The 27561-nt window shown below is 41.8% G+C and overlaps 1 protein-coding gene across 2 annotated transcripts; it reads right to left on the minus strand.

The window, feature by feature from the left end:
* Positions 1–9364: 9364 nt before the first annotated feature.
* Positions 9365–26157, minus strand: LEPROT. Of its 2 annotated transcripts, none has more exons than XM_035018348.1 (4): positions 26053–26157; positions 21126–21201; positions 14749–14935; positions 9365–13043 (listed from the first exon to the last, which is right to left on the minus strand). In XM_035018348.1, exons 1-4 carry the CDS (start codon positions 26066–26068, stop codon positions 12927–12929), a joined length of 396 nt encoding a protein of 131 aa, XP_034874239.1. In that variant the 5' UTR covers positions 26069–26157; the 3' UTR covers positions 9365–12926. The 2 variants fall into 2 exon arrangements, with proteins under 2 accessions (XP_034874239.1, XP_034874240.1); XM_035018349.1 differs by lacking the exon at positions 26053–26157 and adding an exon at positions 22372–22698.
* Positions 26158–27561: the final 1404 nt, after the last annotated feature.

A 27561-nucleotide genomic window follows, 5' to 3' on the forward strand; every position in this document is an offset into this window, starting at 1 on the left:
ATTATGCAAAGCATTTCAAGCCCTTTCCCGGTCCTGGGTCCCAGCTCTGGACCTCAACTGGCTCCTCTAAGTTTAAATAAACAAAAACCCGGTCTTCTCAGAAGGATTGTGCTGCTCGCCAATAAAATAGCAACTTTCCCCCCGTTCATTTAATTAATTAAGTGAATGCAATCCAAGGGCAAATACTTAGAAATCACTTTCCTTTTTTTGATAGTTTAAACTTAAATAAATATGGAGTCCTGACAGCAAATGACTAAACTACACCAAAGTCAACTCCTGGAATTGCCACCAGAGGGCGGTAGCACCGAAGCGTCGGTATGTTTCAGGGCTTTTCAACCCTGTCCCACCTTGCCAGACCTGCCCCTTTGGCTACATTACATGTTAACATCCTCAATCTTCGTGACTCAGGGACAGACAACCAAGTGGTCACTGCTGGGGATGTGGCTCACTAAACACAACACTATTAGGACATAGTTTGGGTTATTTTGGTTTTACACAGCAGTCTTTGCCAACCTCATTGGAAACATGTTTTCACCAGAACTCATCTCATTCCACCTACTGCAGGCTAAATTTATCTCCAGAGTTTAACAATGTGGAATGATTAATTAGGGACGAAACCATTTCCTGAGTACTTTGGATATAACTGATTCTATGACTCTGTGATTCACCGTCATTGCTTTAGCTGTCTGTCCCTGAACAAAATGCATTTATTTATGTTTTCTGTGGTTGGTTGGTCTCTTTTTCCCTTCTTTCAAGGACAAATACAGTTAATTTGTAAAAGCAAATTGTTTCCTTTTTTTCTCTGCTTCTTTATAAAATAGTTTTAATTGAAACACAGGAATCCCATCGAGAGTTAAGTTATAGACGCTATTCCTGTTCAAATCCTTCCATTGGCTTTTCATCTCTAAGCAAGCCAAAGACCTTACAATGGCCCATAGGATCTAACCCCTATGCATCCTCCATTCTTCCCCTGAATGTTCCTTGGTAGCCAACAAGTGTGCTCCACCCCAGGACCTTTGCACTTGCTTGTTCCTCTTCTTGGGTCATCTTCCTCCACTGCCACCCCCATAACCATGTCTTTTTCACTTCCTTCAAATGTTATTTTCTAAGTAAGCTTTCCTGGCCACTGTATCTTTTTTTTTTTTTTTAAGATTTTATTTATTTATTTGACAGACAGAGACACAGCGAGAGAGGGAACACAAGCAGGGGGAGTGGGAGAGGGAGAAGCAGGCCTCCCGCTGAGCAGGGAGCCTGATGTGGGGCTCAATCCCAGGACCCTGGGATCATGACCTGAGCCGAAGGCAGACGCTTAAGGACTGAGCCACCCAGGCGCTCCTGGCCACTGTATCTTAAATGAGCATCACTGGGCCACACCCACAAGCACATTCACTTACTTCATCTTGATCCCTTCCTTTATATTTTTGCTCTAGCATTTTACATACATTTTACTTATTTGTATAGTTTATTTTTTGCTTCCCTACAAAAAAGTAAGCTGCATGGAGGTGGAGGTTTTGCCTGTTTTATTCACTACTATATCCCCAGCATCTAGAATATCTGGCACATAGTAGGTGCTTAGCAAAAATTATTAGGATGAGTGAACAACGAAACCAGAATTGTACAATTGTACCCTAAAAATAAATCATATCACATTTATTCCTTATTATTCATAGCTCTGCTCAATAATCCTCTCCACCCACCCTATTTAAGTAGCCCATCCCGCAATTCATTCTCTATGCCTTTATCCCAACTTATTTCTTCATAGCATTCACGATTAAGTGTTATTACTCAAATATTTGGTAACTTTAAAAATTAAGTTGTCTTACCCATTTGAAGGTAAGCTCAATGAGGGCAAAGAATTTGTCGGGTTCACTGCTGTGTTGCCTCAGCTTAGAATTTTTTTAATCAAAAATCATTATGACCATCTATGTGTGGCTCTATTTCTGAATCCTTGATGATATTCCATTGATCCACATGAATGTCCTTTCTCCAATATCACACTGTCCTATTGTCCTAACTAACTTTATAGTAAGTCTGGCAATCAGAGTGTATATTAATTTCTCCTAAAAATCTTACTGGGATTTTGATTAAGACTGTACTGAATCTATTGATCAGTTTGGGAAGAACTGACATCTTAACAATACTAAAGTCAATCCCTTAAGCAACCAGGACTAACGCCCTAATCCCTGGCAGTACTCTGTGATGGTGGAAAGATCAGAAAGGGAAAGGAGCTTTCTGGTTTAAAGCCTCATTGGAGATGCCCTTGCACCAGTGGTGGCCCTAAAGGTGCAGAAAGCCCTGGTCCTAAAGAGATCATGTAATTGGAGGCAATGAGTACCTTCACAGTGACTCATGATGGGTAAGGATCAATAACTGGAGAGGTAGAAACTTGCCCTGTGCCTTAAGATCTGAGTTCTCTATGCTGCCCTAAGTTTCAATTTCAAAAACCTGGAGTTGAATTTGCCATCAGTCCAATGAGATGGGAGGCACCAAATTGAAGTTGATATAAAAAAAAGTAAGAAAATTAGATTGGGATTCCTGGGTGGCTCAGTTGGTTAAGCATCTGCCTTCGGCTCAGGTCATGATCCCAGAGTCCTGGGATGAGTCCCACATGGGGCCCCTTGCTCAGCAGGGAGACTGCTTCTCCCTCTGCCTGCCACTCCCCCAGCTTGTGTGCTCTCATGCATGTGCTCTCTCTCTCTCTCTCTCTGACAAATAAGTAAAACCTTAAAAAAAGAAAGAAAATTAATCTGGGTTTTCCAGAGAACAGAACCAACAGATCTATGTATCCATCCATCAATCCATCTATCTATCCATCCATCCATCCATATATTGAGAATGGGGTGGGGGAGGGGTGATTTATTACAAGGAATTGGCTCACGTGAATACGGAGGCTGAGCAGTCCCAAAATTTGTGGTCAACAAACTGGAGAGGTAGGAGAATTGAAATTCCAAGAATGAAGCCCAAGTTTCAAAACAGGAGAAAATCAGCGCCCTCACTTGAAGACAGAGAGAGTGAATTCTCTTTTATTCAGCCTTTTTTGTTCTATTCATGCCTCTGCCTGATTGGATAAGGCCCATCCACACTGGGGAGGGCAATACTGATTCTCATGTTAATCTCATCCAGAAACACCCTCACAGGCACACCCAGAAAAACCAAATACCTGAGAACCCCGTGGCCAGTCAAGTTGATACATAAAATTAACCATCACAGGAGATAATTGTTGCACCCAAATTTCTGGACTGAAATTCATACCAGTGACACTAGAATCACTTTCTGACTCATTGTTCAGGAAGACATAGATCCACAGGATAACGTGAATAGAAAAGTGGAGAGGACAAAATAGAAATTGCAGGAGAAGTTTTCACAATTCATCAGGAACGAAACCCAGCATTCTGTTTTTAAAACAGTGCTGAAGGTAAGGGAGCATGTATTTTTATTTTTATTTTTTTAAAGATTTTATTTATTTATTTTCAGAGAGAGACAGCGAGAGCAGAACACAAGCAGGGGGAGTGGGAAAGGGAGAAGCAGGCGCCCCACTGATCAGGGAGCCCAATGTGGGGCTCGATCCCAGGACCCCAGGATCATGACCTGAGCCAAAGGCAGACGCTTAACGGCTGAGCCATCCAGGCGCCCCCGGAGCATGTATTTTTAAATATCACCAAGATAGCACAAGAAATCAGATCCCTATCTTACACCACTCACAAAAAATAACTTGAAATGGATCAAAAACTTAAATATAAGACCTAAAATAACAAAACTCCTCAAAGAAAACATACAGAAAAAGATCTTTGACATGGGCCTTGGAAATGGTTTCCTGGATCAGACACCAAAAGCCCAGGCAACAAACACTAAGATAAAGAAGTGGAACTACATTAAACTAAAGAGCTTCTGCACAGCAAAGGGAGCAATAAATTGAAAAAGCAACCTACAAAATGGGAGAAAACATCTGCAAACCATATGTCTAATAAGGGGTTAATATCCAAAATATATCAAGAATCATACAATACAGTAGCAAAAAGTAAATAATCCAATTTAAAAATGGGCAAAGGACCTGAATAGATACTTTGCCAAAGAAGTCATACAAATGGCCAATAGATACATGAAAAGATGTTCAACATCATTCATCATCAGGGAAAAACAAATCAAAACCACAAGGGTATATCACCTCATACCTATTAGGATGGCTATTTATCAAAAAGACAAGAGATAACAAATGCTGGCAAGAATATGTAGAAAAAAGAACGTTTATAACACTGTTGGTGGGTATGTAAAATGGTACAGCCATTACAGAAAACAGTATGGAATTTCCTCAAAAAAAATTAAAAATTGAACTGCCATAAGATCTAGCAATCCCACTCCTGGGTATATATCCAAATGAATTGAAATCAGTATCTCAAAGGGATATTTGCACGCCATGTTCACTGCAGCATTATTCAGAATAGCCAAGATATGGAAACTAACCTAAGTGTTCATCAGTGGATGAGTGGATAAAGAAGATGTGGTATACACATACATACAATGGAACATTATTCAGCTATGAGAAAGAAGGAAATTCTGCCATTTGCCACAACATGGATGGACTTTGAAAGCATTATGCTGAGATAAGTCAGATACAGAAATATAAATACTGTTTTGATATCACTTATATGTGGAATCTAAAAAAGCTGAGCTCATAAAAACAGAGAGTAGATGGTGGTTACCAGGGGCTAGGGGGTGGGAGAATTGGAGAAATGTTTAAGGTTACAACCTTGCAACTAGTGGATAAGTATTTCTAGAGATCTAATGCACAACGTAATGATTACAGTCAACAATACTGTAGATTAAACTCCAAAGTTGCTAAAAGACTAGATCTTAATTGTTCTCACCACAAGAAAGAAAGAATTATATGATGTGATAGAGGGGTCTAGCTAACACTACAGTGGTAATCATATTGCAATATATAAGTGAATCAAACTAACACATTGTACACCTTAAACTAACATGATGTTGTATGTCAATTATATCTCAGTTTTTAAAAAACCAAAAATAGAACTACCGTATGATCCAGCAATCCGACTTTTGGGTATATACCTAAAAGAAACAAAATCAGTATCTCAAAGAGGTATGTATATAGATATACAATGGACTATTATTCAGCCATGAGAAAGAAAGAAATCCTGCCATTTGCAACAACACAGCTGAACCTGGAGGACATTAAATACGTAAAATAAGCTAGACAGAGAAAGACTAATATCGTATGGTTATCACTTATATGTGGAATCTTAAAAAAATTTTTTTTTGAAGTCAGACTCAGGGTAACAGAGTAGAATGGTGGTTATCAGGGGCTAGGAGTGGCAGGGTGGGGGAAAGAAATGGGGAGAGGCTGGTCAAAGGGTACAAGACTTCTGTTACAAGATGAATAAGTTCAGGAGACCTGATGTATGGCTTGGTGACTATAGTTAATAATAATGTATCGTATATTTGAAATTCACAAATGGAATAAATCCCAAGTGTTCTCACCACATACACACAAAAAAATTGTGACTATGGGAGGTGGTGGATGTGTTAATTAATTTGAATGTGGTAATCATTTCACAATGTATGTGTCTATCAAAACATCGTGTTGTTCACCTTAAATATTTGACAATTATTTGTCAAAAATAAATGAATAAAAACTATTTTTAAAAAGAAAATGCCAACTATATTTTAATAATAAAATAGAATGAAAGAAAACATGCTAAGTGTTAGCAGCCAGTCACAGAAGACCCTATATGATTCCATTTATTTTTTTTAAGAGTTTATTTATTTATCTATCAGAGACAGAGACAGAGACAGAGAGAGTGAGAGCAAGCACAAGCAGGGGGAGCAGCAGAGGGAGAGGGAGAAGCAGACTCCCCGTAGCAAGGAGCCCAATGTGGGACTCGATCCCAGTACCCTGGGACCATGACCTGAGCCAAAGGCAGATGCCCGACTGAGCCACCCAGACGTCCCTATGATTGATTCCATTTACATGAGAAGTCCCCAACAGTCAAATCCATAGAGACAGAAAGTGGCAGATTAGTGGTGTTTTAGGGCTGAGACAGTTAGGAGGTGGGGGGGGGGGGGGGATGAGTGCTGTCGAATACAGATTTCGTCTGGAATGATGAAAATGTTCTAAAATTGTGTTGTCCTTTGCACAACTCTGTGTATACACTAAAAACTACTGCGCTACCCATTTCAGATGGGTGACTTGTGTGGTATGTGAATTACGTCTACCTGTGAGTTAATTTAACTCCATTATCAGCTCAGACACTATTCCTATGTTTTTAAGAGTCATGTCAAACCCAAAAAACTGCAAAGGAAGAACTTGAGAATTTCCCCCTGGTTTGAAAGAGGCAGACTTGAAAATCAACGAAAGACACTTTCAATAAGTCACCAGGTAGTCCTAAATTGCCGATCACCGAAAAGCGGAGATAGAGGTCATAATCTAATCTGTTAAAATAAACCTATTTTTAGCTAAAGCTATTTAATCTTACTACACTACCCCTTCTCTAAGAAACTCCCTATCAATAAAATTGCCATTTCATGTTCAGAGTCCTACTATGTGCTAGCTGTATTGTCCTGATTAAAATAGTTCACAGTCCAAATAAATTCAAACCAAAATCAGTTTCAGCTGATAAAACACATGAACTTCAGCTCCTCTAATTGCTAATGCTGCCCAGAAATACAGGAAATTCGGCAGGTCCCTAAAAGTTGTTGAGCACCTGAAGATTCACCTGGGTTATCTCAGATACAATGGGGTTTGCCATCCGGCTGATTTGGTTTAGAATAACAAAGCTCGTAAGAATTCACTGTTTTCAGCAGTTTCCAACCTGTATCAGGATAATTTCCAATAACGAAAAAATGTATTAAGAGCAGAAAAATAAAGAAGAGAGAACACAGAAAAGTCTTCCTGATGTTGCCTTCATTAGTCTTCAAAATTAATGGTCACTACAATTCAGGTACTATGCTTGACTTACTCTCTTCTTTATCAATGACCATGACCTGGTCAGAGTGTCAACTAACACACAGCTTCACTTCCTAGATCAAGAGCTATCTTATTTCTACTTTTTATTTCTCAAGCTATAAATGCCAAAGTACTTGGAATTTTGCTTTAAGGAAAAAAAAGAAAAATCACTGCAGACTTATTCTACCAAATTTAAAAGTATATTATAAAGCCATACATTTTTTAAAACTGTGGTACCAGTTCAGTTCGGGAACACATATAAGTCAAAAAAGAACAGAAGAGAAAATCAGAAATAAACTAGGTGAATATAAATTTTTACTGTATGTTAAAGGTGATATTTGCCAACTTATTAAACAGCTAAGATACCTGGTAAAGATATCCAGAGAGGTATTATTGTATCCTATCATTCACCAAAGTAAATTCTAGGTGAATTAAAGATAAATGCATTTTTAATGAACCCATAAATGCTTTAGGGGAATATGTTTTTCTTCTCTTGAAACCAAGAAAAACTTTCTAGGAAGAGATACAAATTCAAATTTTTAGGGAAAAAATTAATGTATTTGGCTACACAAAACTCAAAAAGTTCTTTAAGTAGGAAAATAACATAAAGTTTAAAAATCACAGGACTACCTCTTGCTAGATAATTGAATGATTTTAAAAATATTTTTGCAGAATATAAGAAAAATACTTCAATTCTTAGTATGTACACAATTCTTACATATCAATAAAAAAGAGAAATGTCCTAAAAGAAATGTAAGAAGAACTGTAAGTAATTCACAAAAGAGAGAGGGGAAAAAGTATGAAAAAGAATTCAGTATCACCAATTTTTAAATGTATGTTCCATTTAAAATAACATTGAGGTTGGGTTTTTTTTTCCTGAATAAATTAGTAATATTTTTAAAACATGAAAACACATATATTGGTGAGGGGACAGTATTCTCAAGAACTGCTAATTAAGATGATTTGGTACCACAAAAAAATGCGTAGTCTTCAACCCACCTTTGCTCTTCTGGAAAAGCATCTTAAAGAACTAATTTAAGGTTGTGTACAAAGACTGACTTGTTCTCTGCAATCTACAGATTGCTCTTTCTCACCTCTTTTGGGCCTGAACTCAAATGCCTTCTGCAAGAGGAAGCCTACAAGACATGCTACCCTATCTAACGTCGCAAAGCCCCACATGCTATTTACCCCCCTTCCCTACCGTATTTTCCAGTTGTGATTATGAGATCATCAACAAGAGATACTGTGCAGACTTTGAGTGTGTTCTCCAAATGTGCGATCTCAAGATTAGGACCACTTTGTCTACATGCCCAATATTGAACATGAATAATTGTTTCAAAATGGTCATCTAGTAATTTTGCACTATGCCTGGTGACCAGAGGAAGTTAAACGGAATTGGAATTCATTTTCGACAAAGTTACACTTTTTAAAAATGTAGGGAAAGTCCTGAAATTTAAATTCTTCACCAACTTTAATTCTTAAAAAAACAAAACAAAAACCAGACATTTGTTTTCTACTTCTGCAAAAACAAGAAAGAGACAACTTCAGTGGAAATTTGTAAGAGCCTCTTTAGGAAGCACAAAGGAGAAAGTAACTTCCCAGTTATAATGACTGGGTAAGACTTTTTTATTCACATGTAGCTAACAAAAAACAAAATAGGAAAGTTTGCTGCTGTTGTTGTTGTTGTGGATGATGTTTTAAATCTCAAAACAGGAGATGCTGTTGAAGTATCAGGTGTATGATTTCTGCAGGCATATCCATTCTCAGCCCCAGAGGATTCTCAACGCATCCAGTGTGCTTTCTACATGAAAATGCATATGTACAAACCCCTGGACCAGAGAAGTTTTCTTGGGAACTGTTTTTTTCTTCATGGTTATGTTGATATCATTAAATTTCTACTAAAACTTTGACTTTACACTTAGTTGGGCAACACAAAGAAATAACTAGCTCAGTTTCTTTGTAATCTAGCTGCCTAAATCCACTGGTAAGACATCAGATCTTCCCCAAATGGTTCACGCATAGGGAGGACACATTATTCGTTAAGTAGTATTTTACAACAGTTCATTCTCTTCTGTAGTGCACAAAACTACTCTTTAGAGTATGTACAGCAGTTTTGTTTTTTTTTTAAAGTGTTGAGTTTTCTCCCTTTTCCAATACAGCCATTATTGATGAACCATGGCCCCACACCTCCACCCACGGCAGTGTTAGCCACAGCAAAGCTGTAATTAGGAACTGGATTCCTTCCAGTTTGCACATATCCCTGGACTGCTTCTCTTCAACCACAGTTAAGTATAGGCTCAAAACTGGTCACAGTCACGTTAAGATTATCCAAACAAAATACTGGGAAAATTAATCTGCTAAAATTAAACATTTTAGTTTAATAATGTACATAAGTCTTCATTAAAGTATAAATGACATGTTTTATTTAAAAAGTAATCATCCTCATCATACACATATAATTCCTTCTAAAGCAGTCTTGGAGATCTTTCAAGTCATGTTCGGGGTTACGTATGTTTCACTGGCTCTGTTCCAGAAGCACGGCCACCACAAAGCAGGCTGTAATTCGTGAGCTATTATACACTGGGATTTTTGCAAATAAGGTACTTCATGAGGCAACATAGGGAAAAAAATTTAAAACACACAACTTACATCCATTTACAGAAATAACAGTTCCCAGTTGTGAACTAATTACTATGCTTGGAAAATGCTAGCATCCTCATAAAAATCTTGTTAAATTATGGTGCAAAATCTGAATTTTTTGCCAACTTGGAAAAGGGCACATTTTTGTCACGTCTCCTAAGCATTTCCCTGAGAGCATAAGGAATGTTATTAACTTAATGAAACGTTTCAGCTTCTAGAAGGGTCTTCATCAAGGGAATACCTCAGAGGCAAAGATTTCTTGAGGACTGTAAGAAAAATCTGTGGGTCTGTAAGTGGAGGAAAAGAAACAACCATGAAAAGTACAACCAGCTGAGAACTCACCCAGAGGAAGGGGTGAGAGATGAGAGGGTTGCCCCTAACCCAAATATTATTCTTCTATAAACTGCTGGAACGCTTTTTCCACTTTACTTTGAAACTCTGCCATTTTCTGTCAATGAGCCACTGGGTTCCAAGGCACTCCCTTGTAAAATGCAGCTGCAGCAGGGCTTGGGAAGTGCCCACAGCACTAGTAAGAGTTCCAGGGGAGGGGGGAGATGATCACAAGTCAGCCTTTCTTTCTGGGAAGGAGTCTGACCAGCACCACACTGTATCAGCCATACTAAGACAACTGACTGGTAGGAGCAGAGAGGTGGGTGATCTGGGCATAGGAGGAAGCCAGCAGGTGGGGTAGGCTGGGAAGAAGGCCCCACACCAGGAGAGAAGGCCAGCAAAACTCAGAAGAAAGTACCTGGACCCCAAGGGCATTAGGGGATGGGAGGTGCTGCAAAAATGGAAGAAAGACCTTTGTTCTTAGGAAAGGAGGTGGAAATTTACACTTTGCTTTCTCCACCCTGTTCATGCTACCCTGCTTCTGAGCCCCAAAACTCAGGCAGGTACCCTGAGCATTAGAAGTCAAAGACAGGAGGGGTTAGCCTGCCTCAGAAGGCTTGGCCTGGGAACTCAATCACCAATCTCCCACTTTCCGTGGCAAAGTGTTTCAAAGTCCACCTGTAAGCCAGTTGTCTGGAACATAACAGAGAATCCCTTCACATGACAGAGAATCCCTTCACAAGCTTACTTACTTGTGAGCAATTCTTTATGTGTAGTCTCAGTTTTAGAATGTAATCAGTGTGCTCTGAATCTCCAAAATATTTTCTAAGGTATACAGAAAAAAAACGAACCTTTTATAAAGAAAAAAAAATACCCAACACTTGTGTCATCAAAAGGAAACTTTTGTATTGTACATTCATACATGGTAATACTTCCTATCGACATTTATTATTTAATTGACACTTAAGCACTAAGAATAAATGTTTTTAAACACAGAGCAAATTCTACTATCTATCACTTCAATAAACCCATTCCATTATTAGGGAAGAGTTACAAATATTCTCTATTCAAGTACTTTATATCATTCTGGAAATACAATCAAGAGGCAATGCTTTAAGGCTACATATTAAGGCTACCTTGGTTATTTGAAATATGTATAAGTAACAAAGATACTTTTGCAGAAGGGGAATATAAATTAAACACTATTTCCATTTTAGGAAAAGAAATATTATCACAAGCCAACAAGACACTCAAAATGGTATCTTAAAATTTATTGCTATAACTGAGCGATAATCTATTGCTCAAACTGCCTGTTTCAGAACACCAAGAGATTCTCACTTTATCTTTTAAGCAAGGCTACATCAGAATAAAGACTTTTGAAATTAAACTTTCTTTTGTGTTAAAAGAGAAATTTATTACAATAAAATAAGTGCAAGTGTTATTAAAAATGCTGGTTAAAATTATAAAGTGTCTATATAATTTTTCTAGTATAAATACTGGAAGTAACATCAACAATTCTGCATGTACACAGAACTTAGAAAACAAAAGATCATGCACAAGGCCAAAATATAACTGCACACTGTCCTCTTAGGTATCACCATTCTCTTCTCCTGGTCCCAGATCACTCCAGAATATGAAAATATATACTAATTCCTCAGATTCTGAACTTCAAAATTTCAGTGTTTTCAATGTATATCAGTTACCACACATTCACAATGCTTTGAAGTCATTATATTCTCACCAAGTGGTTCTAGTTCCCATATTTCCCTTTCTCAACAGACCCTGGGACAAAAAGTTGAGCTAGAAAAACTGCTTAGAGGAGCCAGCGTGACACGTATTCCCAATGATTCATTTAAAAGGGGCATAAGATGTTTTATAGATCTACAAGGCATGAAAGACAGTAAGTACATCAACATGTGAAGAAAATTAAGCAGCTCACCCTCTGCCTGCTTACTTGGCTCCATGGCTCTATAGAGAGGAAGAGGCAGAGCCGTGAGGAAGCAAGGGCAAGTCGGAACTGCGGGGAGTGTGTGTGTTTGGGAGGGTGGAGGTGGACAGCATCACAGAGAAGGAGCTGAGGAGAAGTGTGTGATTATAAAGGGAAATGAAACAGTATTACCTGTCTGCTCTTGCCCACCCTGCTAAAGCAGGGACTGGCTCAAGCCGGGCCTCCCTCGGTGCATGCCAGTGGGGCTCTGGGGCGATTCGGTTCCCCCAGCACTGTGCAAACAGCCACTGCCTTTCAGACAGTGTGAGAACAGTTCCACAAACGTGAGGAACGAGATTATCGGTTTGGACGTTTCACAAATACCAAAGAGACTCGGAAAACAATTTTTACAAATGAGCCGCTTAATGCCCAGAGAGATTAAGTGGTTCAGCCAAAGGGAAGACAAGGATGCTAGATGTGATAAGTATTCCTCTATGACGGCCCTTATCACACTTGCATGTACATATAATTCCCTTGGGATCTCATCCAAAATGCGCTGGGTCCCTGGTGGGGCCTCTGATTCTGGACGTACTGGCTCCTGGGAGAGGCTGGTGCTGTACGGACCGCACTTGGAGAAGCAAGGATCTATCGACAACACAAAGAGGGAGCCACCTCCGTCTCTCTAGGCCACAAGTACGTCTTGGAAGTCCTGGGCAGAATGGAGACTCGCTCCAGTGTTACCTGCCTACCCAGGCACATCCCCGGGCAAAAGGTGCACTGCACGAGTGAGCAGCTACCTGCAAGACTGTGTTCGTGTATTTTCTGAGAGCACCATTGCTATATGAACAGCCCATCAAGTAACATAATTCAACTTGAGAAAAGGGAGAGGTCTGTTGGCTGGAAATAAAACTAATCTTTTTCTCATGTAGTCCTTCTTACAGTGAATAGGCTATAAAGGTACAAAAAAAATAGCATATGAAATTTCGTAATAAAAGGCCACATGTGCACACAAATACATACAGTATGACTTCTAAGAAATAAAATGCATTTTATCAGAATAAAGTGCTACCACTGCTCCCAGCTAAAATCATCTCCTCTTCCAAATACAAGGAAAAAACCTTGAATTGTAAGGAAAATGACTGCATTGCCTGCCAGCACAAGGCCACAGGCTCCCCATTTGATCTGAAACACAAGAAAAGAGGATTAAATCTTTACTTTCTTCATATTGCATTCTTTGAAAGTCTCTGTTATTTTCTGCATTAGAATCATCCAATGAAATATTACATGAAACTGCTAAAAGGCTTAATAATGTAATAGGCGGGAGACAGTGAACTATTCAGTAATTAGCCTAATTACTTCGTGAGGCTTGATAATTAAGTCTGTATCATCCTTATCATTTTCCCCATTAGACATATTTCTCGACTTGTTTTTCGTAGACGATGATTGCCTTAAGTAAAATAGAAGCAGCCAGAACATAAAGGGTCCAATTATAATATTGGGTACTAAAAGTTCTATACCCATTGCCTTCTTTCAGAAAAATAGGAATTGGAGAGTTATGGATTGGTCTGTTTCTTTTTTAAGCTTTAAATAATAATCTGCATACCAATGAAAACAGCTTGGCAGCTTGGCAGATGGTTCTACAGAGGCACAGGAGGGGATGAGAGTACCCTCTAGTGGGCATTTTTTGTTTTAATTTAATCAGGAGAAAGAAAACCTCAATGAAAGGGGTTCTTCAAAAAACATGATGCATAAAAACAGAAATCCTTACAGCCAAACATAAGAAGCACTATTCTAAGGCACAAGAAGAACAAGGTCATGGCAATTTTGCATTCAAAAACCTTCAATGCTTCTCCATTATCTAGATAAGAGTTCAGACTGGCATGGCATTCAAGAGCCTGCCCAACTGGGCTTCACCAGCCTTTCTAGCCTCGATCTCAACCACATCCTTTTGGCTCCATCATACTGAACTGTTCTTTATACCACATACTGCCTTTTCACACTTGGGTGCCATTCAATATAACAGCCTTCCCTATTTTAATCAAAACTTTATTTATCCTTAGAGGCCTACATCAAATGCCAGTTGGAATTTCTCTCTTCCTGGTGCTCGTATGGTGTTGTGATCATGTTTCAATTACCACACATAATATGTTTATAGTGTACTTACCCTTCAGGCTAGTTTCTGTGCTCTCTGGAACAGAGACAGTATCTAGCTCTTATTCCTGGTATCTTACAAATAGCAGATGTTCCAAAGATTCAGTGCCCCAAGTAAGATATCCAATGCCCCAAATAAGAGTTTCATGAAATTGAAACAGTATGTAGTGAGGGGAAATAAAAGCAAGTAGGACGAAAGACAGTGAATGTCAAAGAAGTGAATAAATTATACCCACAACATGTGTTTTGGAGACAAAAAGAAAAATTTTGTATTAGCTGTGAAGACGGCATCTTATTCACCGTATCTTCTAGAGGCCGTGTAGTTGTCCCTCAAAATATGCCAACTGTATTGGGTTGAAAATTATGTCCATGATCCTATTTGCAGGAGAAGAATGTGATGTGATGCTCACTTTGGAACCAAAAGAGCATTGCTATCATGGTCTCTGTGGATTGCCCTAAGAGGCAAGGACTTAAGCACAATTCCAGAAAATAGCTTAAAGTTGAAAAAGCAAGAAATCACATGGTCTGGCTAAAAGTTGTGAGAGAAACAAAGAGAGCATTCGGAAAACGTGGCCAAGACACTGAGAGGGAGATCTACGATGGAAGAGAGAAACTAAAAACACATCTGGATTTGAGTATTAAGCCTAAGCACTGGAAACGAAATCGCTGTTCTGGACACAGGCCTTTGAAGTAAACTCAGCAACAACTGGGCAAAACAATAGAAGACAAAACTTACCACAGACACACGGGCAAGAATAACAGGAAATCCAAAGGCAGAGACAACAATTCCAGTAGTGAAAAAATACGCCAGCTCCCGGCAGGCGCTACTTGTGGCGTCCGAGTCATAAGTTGCTCTTTTGGCAATGAAATGGGGGATGGGAGAGATGACGTGAAATATCAGGACAAACAAGGGCCAGTAAACGCTGTCAGGTGGACCCAGAAGAAACGCAGAAAGAGAAGTTACGGTTACATTTTAAAGACACGCTGCCATTTCAAAGTCAGAAGCATCTTCACTGTCTAGGTCAAACGATCATTCATTTCGTTGTCAATACTCGTACATGAGATGATTTATACCAGGAACAGATAAGATGTAATGATTAAAAATTACTAGTCCGTTAATATGTAGATAGTTTACATGGTGTTAAAAAAAAAAACAACTATACAACGGGTAATCTAGAATCTTTATTGTTTTCTGTTATTAGTGAGCTGTAATTTTTTTTTTAAGATTTTATTTATTTATTTGACAGAGAGCACAAGCAGGGGGAGCTGCAGGCAGAAGGAGAAACAGGCTCCCCGTTGAGCAGGATCCCAGGACTGAGCCACCCAGGTGCCCCCTGAGCTGTAATTTCTTAAAAACAGAATCTTCACTTAGTGAAGATGACTTCACCTAGTTATCTTTGCTTTCCCTACAGAACACAGTACAGTCCTTTGAACATGCTAATTCAGTAGAGGTCTTTTGAGTATATGCATGTTGGAAACCCTTCAGTGGCTTAGAAAAACCCAGATTCCTTGCCCTGGCCTACAAAGCTTTGTATGATCCATTCATTTTGTGCCATCTTCTCTTCATCCACTCAGTAGCCACACCAGCCTTTTTTCTGTTCCTTAAACACTTCTAAGGCTTCTGCACTAGCCATGCCCTCTGCTTGGAATGCTCCCCTCCTGCTCTTCACACTGTCTGGCTCCTTCTTATGTAATCTAAACTGAGAGGTCTCCTTCTACAAGTGGCTCTCCCTAACCATTCAATTTTATTTATTTATTATTATTATTTTTTTTTATTGAAGTATAGTCGACACACAATGTTACATTAGTTTTCAGGTGTACAACACAGTGATTCAACAAGTCTATACATTATGCTATGTTCAGAAGTGTAGCTACCACCTGTCTCCATAGATCACTATTATGATGCCACTGACTCTATTTCCTATGCTGTGCCTTTTAACCCCATGACTTATTCATTCCATAACTGGAAGCCTGCATCTCTCAGTGCCCTTCACCCATTCTGCCCATCCGTCCACCTCCCAACCCAACCATCAGCTTGTTCTTGTCAATAAATGGTGGCAGGAAAACTGAATAGCTACATGCAAATGAATGAAACTGGACCACTTTCTTACATCATATATAAAAATAGACTCAAAATGGACTAAAGACCTAAAAGTGACATCTGAAACCATAAAACTCCTAGAAGAAAACACAGGCAATAATCTCTGACATCAGCCTTAGTAACATTTTCCTAGATATGTCTCCACAGGCAAGGGAAACAAAAGCAAAATTAAACTACTGGGACTACATTAAAATAAAAACCTTTTGGGGCGCCTGGGTGGCTCAGTTGGTTAAGCGACTGCCTTCGGCTCAGGTCATGATCCTGGAGTCCCTGGATCGAGTCCCGCATCAGGCTCCCTGCTTGGCAGGGAGTCTGCTTCTCCCTCTGACCCTCCCCCCTCTCATGTGTTCTCTCTTTCATTCTCTCTCTCTCAAATAAATAAAATCTTTAAAAAAAATAAAATAAAAAATAAAAACCTTTTGCACACTGAAGGAAACCATTAATAAAATGAAAAGGTAACCTAATGAATGGGAGAAAATATTTGCAAATGATATATCCGGTAAGATGTTAATATCCTAAATATATAAAGAACTTATACAATTCAACACCAAAAAAACCCCCAAGTAATCCAATTTAAGAAGGGCAGAGGACCTGAACAGGTATTTTTCCAAAGAAGAAATACAGATGGCCAACAGACACATGAAAATATGCTCAACATCACTCAACATCAGGGAAATGCAAATCAAAGCCACAATGAGATATTATCTTACACCTGTCAGAATGGCTAGTATCAAAAAGACAAAATAAAACAAGTATTGGCAAGAATGTGGAGAAAAGGGAACCCTTGTGCACTGCTCATAGGAATGCAAATTGGTGCGACCACTGTGGAAAACAGTATGGAGGTTCCTCAAAAAAAAAAAAAAAAATCAGAGTTATCATATGATCCAGTAATTCCACTACTGGGTATCTACCCAAAGAAAACAAAAAAACACTAATTTGAAAAAGACATATGCATATCTAGGTTCACTGCAGCATTATTTATAATAGCCAGAATACAGAAGTAACCCAAAAGTCCATCAATAGATGAAGGGATAAAGAAGATATGAGAGATAGATACATACACCCACACACCCACACAAATATTACTCAGCCATAAAAAAGAATGAGATCTTGCATTTGTGATGACATGGATGAACACAGAGAATATCATGCTACGTGAAATAAAACTGACCATCCATTTTAAATACTTCAAGTTATCCTTAAGCACATAGCCCTCTTAACTTTTTGCACACACTTATCCCTATTTGATATTTCCTTGTTATGAGAACAAGAATCTAATTTGTCTTAATCAATCACCATTTATTTATTTATTTATTTATTTATTTTTTAAAGATTTTATTTATTTATTTGACAGAGAGAGAGAGCACAAGCAGGGTGAGTGGCAGGCAGAGGCAGAGGGAGAAGCAGGCTCCCCGCAGAGCAGGGGGAGCCCGATGCGGGACTCGATCCCAGGACCCTGGGATCATGACCTGAGCCGAAGGCAGTCGCTTAACCGACTGAGCCACTCAGGCGCCCAATCAATCACCATTTATCTCCATGGCCTAGAATGAGGTATTCCATTAATACTTACTGAATAAACAAAATGAATTTTAAGTATGAAAGTTATAAAAATAAATATGCTTACTAGCAAAAATTTTAGATAGCCTTTACTGTAAGAGGCAACTATAATACTGTAATGTTTTGCATTTTAAAAATTGCCATCTGCTATTCAATTACATTTTCTCTATAACTACTTCAAAAATATGTTTCTCCATCAGGTAGATGTTTATTATGCTTCATTCCTTAAGCGAAAAAAAGCACAGTCTCTACTCACGTTTATATATCCACATCACAGAAACACATAGCACCACAACAGAGATCCACCCTGATAGCCAGCACCTCTAAGCAGAAGTTGTGGCAAAGCTACACTGTGATGAAAGCTTATTTCAGCCACAGATTAGAAGTGCAGGATAGTAACCAGAAAGCAAGAAGGGAAAGGAACCTTCATCAAGAGGACTCAGGATGTAAACATTGAATTTTAACTCCTAATTTCAAATTATAGGGATTTTTGTATGTCTCAAGAATCACCAAACAGTATCAGTGAAGGGGCCTTTAGAGATTCTCTAGTTCAAAGTCCTTATTTTACCAGTTAGGAAATGGAGATACAGAGAGGAGAAGAGGTCTAGAATAGATCCAGCTGGGACCTGACATGCCCACAGCCAGAAGCTTTTAATTCTTCCTAGAACACAGTGAGAGTTTTCTGTAAAACAACGTAGGAGACTAAGCTCCCATTCACAGTAAGTCATCAATAGTCAACTACAAGAACTGTTAATATAGAAGCAACCTTGGGGCGCCTGGGTGGCTCAGTTGGTTAAGCAACTGCCTTCGGCTCAGGTCATGATCCTGGAGTCCCCGGATCGAGTCCCGCATCGGGCTCCCTGCTCGGCAGGGAGCCTGCTTCTCCCTCTGACCCTCCCCCCTCTCATGTGCTCTCTCTCTCTCATTCTCTCTGTCTCAAATAAATAAATAAAATCTTTAAAAAATATATATATAGAAGCAACCTTGTTTATACACAAAATTTAAATATTAAATGTTAACTCTTCAGAAAACATATAGGCCAGAGATTGGCAAACTTCTGCAAAGACCAAATAGTAAATATTTTAGACTTTACAAGCTGCAAGCTCTCTCTCTCAACTACTCTGTCCCTGTAGTAGAAAAGTAGCCAAAGATAGTACATAAATGAGCGTCGCTGAGTTCCGATAAAATGTTAATTACAAAAACAGGCATCAGGCCTGTTTGGCCTGTGTGCCAGTTTGCTGACTCCTAATGTAGATGATAATCCTGGGTTATCATTGTTAAGATACAAAACTAATTTCTTTGTCGTAGCAGTAATGTCTCATTTTTTTCTTAACCTTACAGAGATCACAGAGAATTAAAACACCTGGATTTAGAGTTGGTTACGAATAATGGTCAAGAGATTCAGAACCTGAGTCCAAACTGAACAGGAGTCACTTAAGGCTGTGCAATTTGGGTTAAGTCTTTAACCACTATGGGCTTTGGTTCTCCAGTTAGAAATGAGGATAACTTAGATCCTTAAAACTAGACTCCGGTAATAGCTGCAAACGCTCTGGACTAATGTCAGTTATTGCTTATAACTGGCTCCCTCTTGTGTATACACAATTTCTGTGATAGCTGGCCAGGACTGGGGTGAGAGATTTTTTCTTTTTTAAGATTTTATTTATTAGAGAGAGCGCGAGTGAGAGAGCACGAGTAGGGGCAGGGGCAAAGGGAGAGGGAGAAGCAGGTTTCCTGCTGAGCAGGGAGCCCAATGTGGGGCTCGATCCCAGGACCCTGGGATCATGACCTGAGCTAAAGGCAGACGCCCAACCGACTGAGCCACCCAGGTGCCCCTAGGGTGAGAGATTTGAACTCATCAATATCCTACTGACTCGCTCCAGTTGGTTTAAGTTAGTTCCATCATCTTCTGTGCAGTTAGTTGCTCAAGCCAATCACCTGGGAGGCAACCTCAAACCCTTTCCCCTTGCTGAACCCTGACATCAGTTAACAAAACCTGTTAGTTCTGCCAACCTGGATCTCTCTCCTTCCTTTCTTCCCACTGCTACTGCCACGGCCCTACATTTTGCTTGATTTATGACAGCAGTGCCCTGCTACTCACCCTGACTGCACTCTCAGCACCTTGCTACCCATGCTCACACTTGGGCCAGACTGACCTTCTTAAAACATAAACCCCCTCACCCTCTAAACCTATTCTCGAGATACTTCTCCAGCTCCTACTGCCTGAAGTATAAAATCTCACCTCCTTTACATGGCATACAGTGCCCTAAAGACTGACTGATTCCGGGCACCTGGGTGGCTCAGTTGGTTAAGCGACTGCCTTCGGCTCAGGTCATGATCCTGGAGTCCCTGGATCGAGTTCCGCATCGGGCTCCCTGCTCGGCAGGGAGCCTGCTTCTCCCTCTGACCCTCCTCCCTCTCATGCTCTCTGTCTCTCATTCTCTCTGTCTCAAATAAATAAATAAAATCTTTAAAAAAAAAAAAAGACTGACTGATTCCACATCCTTGAACAACCCTTCTTGCTGCCCATCCCAGCTACACTCTATGCTCTACCATAATGAACCACATGTGGTTTCCTCAACAATCTCCTCATGTCTGTGAGCCTCAGCATAGGACTTCCCTGCTGCCCAAAGTCCTCTTTCCCCAGTTGTCTGCACGGCCTGCTTCCTTATTTCCTTTACATTTCTGCTCACATGGTACCCTCTCCGAGAGGCCTGCCCTGACCACTCTCTCCCAGGCATCTGTACCCTTTACCCTTTATTCTTCATAACACTTCTGCCACTGACAGAATGGACATTTTTGAATCTGTTTATTGTCTGTCTCCCCCACTGAAATATACACTCTAAGAGAGCAGGGCCTCGGTTCTCTTATTCCTTAATCCTCCATTCCCGTAATGGTGGCTGGTACATGGTAAGCACTCAACCAATAGCTGCTGAATAAAGAAATTTTGTTGAATGTTCCCTCTGCCTGGAATGCCCTCCCCTAACTCATCAGTCCCACAAACTCTTATCAGGCACCATGTCTTGGCTTAAAGAGCACTGCTTCTCTGCAGCCCTCCCTGACTCTCCCAGGGAGACTCAAATACGCCTTTTCAAAGCACTCAGTGTTCTTTGCACTCAACTCCACTACAGATCAACTGGATAGTTGCCTGCCTGCCTCTCAGGCACAACTAGAACTGTGAGCTCTTCAGAGACACAGCTCAACAGGACTGTGTCTCTTCATTCTTGTATCCCCAGCTGCTCCAGAGTAGGTGCTCAGTCAATGCTTACTAAATGAATACCTCAAGTTTAAAAAGAGCTTTTCTCTCTGTATAGATACCACTGACCCGTGAAGGGACCTAGACTTCACTAACTCATTGGTGAGAGCCTGGTGCTACACTGACCAAACTTGCTAACACTCATACTAACGGTGTCGAAGGTACAAAAACAGGAATAGTTCTTTTTGAGATGATAACTTACCCATAATCTTCTAAGGCACATCCCAGCATGAGAAAAGTCAGTCCAATAGCCCCACTGAAGGATAATGCCACGAGAGCTGTGAAAAACAAAACCAAGAGTTAAAGATCCCAGATCAGTGGTTGCCAGGGGCTAGGGGAGGAGGGGAGGAGGGGAGGAATGGGGAGTGCCTACTAATGGGTATGGAGTTTCTTCTGCGGGTGATGAAATGTTCTGTTATTAACCAGTAGTGATGGTTGCACAACCTTGTGAATATACTAAAAACCACAGAATTTTACACTTTTTTTTTTTAAAGATTTTATTTATTTATTTGACAGAGAGAGAGAGCACAAGCAGGGGGAGCAGCAGAGGGAGAGTGAGAAGCAGGCTCCCCGCTGAGCACAGAGCCCGATGTGGGACTCAAACCCAGGGCCCCGGGGTCATGACCTGAGCAGAAGGCAGATGCTTAACTGACTGAACCACCCAGGTGCCCCCAATTTTACACTTTAAAAGGGTTAATTGTATTGTATGTGATTTATATCTCAATAAAAACATTCAATTAAAGAAAAGAATTAAAAGGTTCCCAATTTAAGCGAAGATAGTGATTTACCTATTTCATTAGCTGATGTCACATTTGACTGGCAAATGACTGCCAATGCCCACCACTTTAAAATCATTAGGTGAGAAAGGTCTCAAGCATTTCCCAACCCCTATCTAATACATAAATTCCCTCTTTTCATTACAAGAGGCCAGCCAGCCTGTCTGCAGAACTCCAGTGAAGGGAACTCACGACCGCCTGAGGCAGATCATTTCCTTCTGACAGTATCCAAATGCTGAAAATCCTCTCTTTAAATTATATCCCAAACTGCCTTACAGTAATATACATACCCTTTGATCATTTTGCCTCCCCCAACCACAGTACTTCAAGTATTTGAAGACTGCTTTCGTGTCTTCCTAGAAAATTATTCCCAACTAGTATCCACCGAATAAAATATTTATTCCCTGCATCTGTTCAACACTAATCTCTGAGGGGGCAGGAACGTATTTGTCCTTGTAATTCTGCTGAGTGGGAGACAGAGCATTAGGGCCGTTAAACAATCTTGAGCTCTGAGTCACCACCAACAGGCGTTCAAATCTTAACACTGCCACCAACTGGTTGTGTGACCTCAGAGAGAAACTGAACCTCTCTCCTTCTGATTTCTCACCTGTGAAATGGGAATAAATAAATGAAAATAAATAAAATAAAATCTCTCTCCGTCTGATTTCTCACCTTATCATGGAGCTGATGGGAAATAAAGGAGATAATCTATGGGAAGTGTCTGGCAAAAGGAGGTGCTCCATAAAGAAAGGTTGCCTGATGAAGGTATCTGCTCATTTTAGCAACGTTCTTTCCTAAAGGTATAAACCCAAAGCACAGGACACAATTTAGCCAAATTTCCTTCTGAAAAAATCCATACGGCTCAAAATTATTCAGTAACTTAATTAACATTTTGATTGCTTCCTTTTAAGAGATTTGGGGAGACTGTCTTATAGAAAGATGCCAAGGTGCTTTTTAAAAACATCTGCAAGTATACAGACATTAGGGAACAAGGAAGGGCTGTCAATTTTAATTTTTATATTTTTCCATGTAGTATGTCACTCTTTAAAGAAAAACTTACAAAATTAACTTTTCACATTTTTCATGACAGATGGTCTTTTCCCGGTTGGCACTGTCCCTTCCCTGTGTCTGACCATCTGCATCACTCCCTCCTGCAGGAGACCTTTCAAAGCTAGGAGCCATAGATGTCTTCTTTCTGTTCTGTGACACTGATCTCTCAAGGGTCACAAATGTACCTCCAGCTGATTCCTTTTTTTCTTTTTTTGGGAATCACATCCTCTGCCATCTTTTAAAGTTGGATCTAACCAGGAATCCAATTTCATTTCTTTCCACTGTACACTTCTACTGAGACGCTGCATTCAACCCAAAGCTCCCTGGTACCACAAGGGCCAAGCCACATCTGATGCTGCAGCCCAGAACAGGTCCTAAGAACTAGGCCTGCACCTCCTGCTCCACTCTGGACTTCTCTGCTTGGGCAACCAACAAGGACCTCAAATTCAACATGAGTAAAACTGAAACATCCCACCCTCTCCTTCCAAACACACTTCTTCCCCTTAAGTTTTTTTTTTTTTTTTTTTTTAAGATTTAATTTATTTATTTGACAGAGTGAGCAAGCACAGCAGGGGGAGCGACAGGCAGAGGGAGAGGGAGAAACAGGCTCCCCACTGAGCAGGGAGCCGGATGTGGGGCTCCATCCCATCTCAGGTCAGATCGTGACCTGAGCCGAAGGCAGACGCTTAACCGACTGAGCCACCCAGGTGCCCCTTTAAGTTCTATCTTGAAAGACCAACCAACACTATCATCACACTCTGTCTTAGAGAAAATTAGCAAGTCAAGGTGACTCAATCTCCCAAATGTCACTCAAACCTACTGCTATAGACTGAATGAGTGTATCCCCTCTCCAGACTCATGTTAAATCCTAGTGCCAATGTGATGGTATCTGAAGCTTCTAGGAGGTAATTAGGTCATGAAGGAGGGGCCCTCATGGATGGGACTCCGGAGCTCCCTTGCCCGCTCTGCCATGTGAAGAGGACACAGAGAGAATACAGCGGTCTGTGAATCACGAAGCAGACATTCACCAGACCCTGAATCTGTTGACACCTTGATCTTGGACTTCTCGGGATCCAGGACTAAGGAATAAACATTTGCTGTTTAAGCCACCCAGTTTCTGGCATTTTTGTTAGAGCAGCCCTAAGGGACTGAGATGTCCACCCTCTTCTCTTGAACCCGTCCTCATCATCTCACACCTGCCTCCAACTGTTGACTCTTGCAATCCATCCTCCACAGGGCAGGCAGTGATCTCTCAAATAAACAGAGATGGTGTCGCCCCTTCACAGCTGCTCTCACAGCCTACGGAGTTGTTTGGCACATGTTCTCTCCACTTAAAAAACTCCGTCCTTGCTCCATCCTTGGTAAGGCTTTACCTTACTGACCTTTTTAGATTCAATGCAAAATTGCCTCTTTTGTGAGAGCAGTCCTCTTTCTCCCAGGAGTAGGGTTAAATAATCCCATTTGTGTTAGTTTCCTGGGGCTGCTATTAACAATGTACTAAAGTGGACCCTTTAGAACCAGAGGATTTTATTTTCTCACAGTTCTGGAGGCTTGACGTCTCTAATCAAGGTGTTGGCAGGGCCATACTTCCTCTGAAGGTTCTAGGGCAAGAATCTTTCCTTGCTTTTTCCTAACTCCTGGTGGTCACTGGCAATCTTTGGTGCTTCTTGGTATCTACCTGCATCATTTTAGTTTTTGCCTCTGTTTCCATGTGGTGTTCTCCCTGTGTCTCTACATTCAAATTTCCCTTTTTATAAGGACACCAGTCATTGGATTAGGGTACACTCTAAACCAGTATCATCTTAACTTGGTAACATCTGCCAAGATCCTATTCCCAAATAAGGTCACATTCACAGGTACTGGGGAGTTAGAACATGACCATTTCTTTTGAGGGATACAATTCAATCCACACCACCATCACTGTGCTCCTCCTGTTATCTAAGCACATCTTGGACACTTCAACAGTAATATAATTATTTCCAGTTCTGTCACCCCCAAATTACTATTATCTTTTTATCCCAAGTCATAGGCATACTGTAGTCCCTCAATAAAAGGTGAACTATCTGTAAAATGCTTCTTTCCCTTAGTCCTTTTCCACTTCATAGTCTATCTTCTTTTTCATTACATCACAATTTCTACCATATTCACACATAACCGTTTTTATTATTTGATAGTTTGGGGGCATGACTAAACAGCACAGTGCAGTACTGAGATACTACTTGTCACCTGTTCTGCATTGGCTTCAAATGGGCATGTCACACACTGGACACCGTCCAAGTGTATCATATTTACTAAACTGATATAAAAGTCAGGCAGAAATAAAGATAAAATGTGTCTGCCGCTAAGAGCTCACATACTCAAATTTCAGAGTGCACACACATGCATGCAAATATGCTCTATACATGTTTATAGCAGATACTGATTAACTGGGAAGATCCTTGGGTACAAATTCCAAAGAGGACAATAATTCCAACATAGAAACAAGTTACACTACTCTATTCAAACGTTAGAAATCGAATGGTTTCCCACCAAAATAACAGGAAGCCTTCCAATAGCCTCTCCCACCGCTGCCATCTCCCATTTCTCTAAAGGCATACAGGTAAGGGAAGGGGTATTCTTGGTATCCCCTTTTTTAACTGCCCCATTCAAAAACGTACTGTGCAAACACTACTTTCTTGTCCGTCCACAAACACTAAAGAAAGTAGCGATAACATTCCACCTAATCCACAACTACGAGAAATAGAGAAATACAGAATTTCTGGGGGCTTTCCGTTGCCTGCAGTCAACTCTGCTCAACTGGAAAAATCATCAGTACCGAGAAGATTAAGAGCCCCGGTGCCGAGAAGACTAGAGACAACAGCTGCTATGGAGGAAATGGGAAACTGCGGAGCTGCAGGAAGAGGGAGGAGAGGCGTTAGGGTGGACATGTCAGGAAGTGAAAACCCACTCTGTTTAAAACTCGGCAGAGGCGGGGGCGGGGGGGCGCTCCGAGGAACTGAGGAGCCGGGAGGTGATGCTCCAGGCCAAGCCGGGTGTCCCAGGAAGGCACTGCTCCTGGCTCCGCCTGGAGGGCCCGGGAGAGCCGGGCAAGAGCGTGAAGACCAGTGAGGTTCCACCCGCACCCCGCGGGGCGAAGGGAGAGGGCGAACGCCTACCCCCACCCCGGGGAGGTAGGGAGGGCGGCGGGCCTGGGGGATGCCGTTCCCTGCCCACGCGCTGAAGGCGCAGCTCCAGGCTTAGCCCGGGACGGAGGCGACACCCCACCGCAGGACCGGGGAGCGAGCTGGAGGGCCACGGATATACCTTTAACGCCCGCCATGTCTCCCGAGCTGGGGCCGCGGCTGCTTCCGGCTTCCTGCCACGGCCCGGCTGCCGCCCAGACCCGGCCACGCACCGCACCGCGGTTCCCGGGCCCGCCCCTTCGCACGGAGCCCCACCCCTGCCGGTCCCGATCCGCCCCGCCCCCGAGCCCCGCCCCTGGGGTCTGAAACCCGTCTCGCAGAGCCCCGCCCCTGGCGATCCCGATCCTCCCCGCCCCGCCACGCACAGCCCCGCCCCTGCTTGTCCAAGATCCGCCACGCCGAGCCCCGCCCCTGCCGGTCCCGATCCGCCCCTCCCGGACACACACAGCCCCGCCCCTGTTTGTCCAGGATCCGCCACGCAGAGTCCCGCCCCTGCCAGTCCCTTGTGGGTTTCAAGTTCACTCCAAATGCATACAGCCCGGCCGCTGGGGTCTCGATCTCTCCCGGCCTAGCCACTCAGAGCCCCTTCTCCACCGGTCCCCCTCGCCCCTCCCCCTCCACTCAGAGCCGGATCCCAGCTGGTCCCAAGCTCACGCCCACCACGCAGAGCCCCGCCCGCGCCACGCAAAGCCCCGCCCAGTTCGCCCATAACCCCGCCTCCAGCCCTCAGAGTTCCGCCCCACCCGGTGATCCAGGTCCTCAGCTTGTCCTGGAAACCCAGTCTCAGCGTGTAAACCCGACCTTGCCGCTGGAGCCCTCCTCCTAGATCTTGAGTCCTACGGGTAATCCCCGAACCTGCCCCACGTTCACTCCTTCAATCCGTCGGCTGGGGCCTCGGCTCCTCCCGCACCGCTGGGTCCGCGGGCCAAGACACTCCAGCTCAGCCAACCCAGTTCAGGTCCAGCGCAACCAAGACCCAGAATTGCGGTTCCTGGCTACAAGGAATCTCTGCCTGAGGGTGGAGAACGAGAAAATGGGGAGAAGGAAGGGGGGAAATTACCATCGGTAGGGAAGGAAGGGACACCGACTTACTGAGCAGCATTATTCTCTGAGCCCCAACGTGCTTCTGTGTGTGCCGGTCTGCGTTTACCTGTGACTGCGGCCGAGCTGGAGATGGGAGCACCAGAGAAAAGGCCCCGAGGAGACATCCCTCCTGAAGATCTTGGCATTTGCATGGACTTGCCTTGCTTAATACTAACTTAACACTTTTCAAGCACTCGTTTTCTCCCTTACACCCTGGTTTATTTAGAGACACGAAGACCAATAACCTCTTTTCCGTCTGAAACGTTCATGAACCTTTAAATAAATACTATTCTTAGACCCTAGGACCTCAAAGTCTGAAGGTAACCAAGGCCAATTTAAACTTCCTGGGGCCATTTTGTACTTACTTTTCCTCACAGGAATGGGGGGTTTTGTCTTGGTGGGGCCAATCTGGAAGAGACCTTAAAAGCCATTTGATCCAGTGCTTTATTTTACCTTTATGAAAAGAGGCTCAGAAAAGGTAGGACTTCCCAGCTCTTTGGAGGTTGGATTACAGGCCACTTATGCCTCATTGTAGCTGAGAACTACT

This window comes from Mirounga leonina, unplaced genomic scaffold (genome assembly GCF_011800145.1).
Source record: "Mirounga leonina isolate KUSES-001 unplaced genomic scaffold, KU_Mleo_1.0 Mir_173, whole genome shotgun sequence".
Lineage (NCBI taxonomy): Eukaryota > Metazoa > Chordata > Mammalia > Carnivora > Phocidae > Mirounga > Mirounga leonina.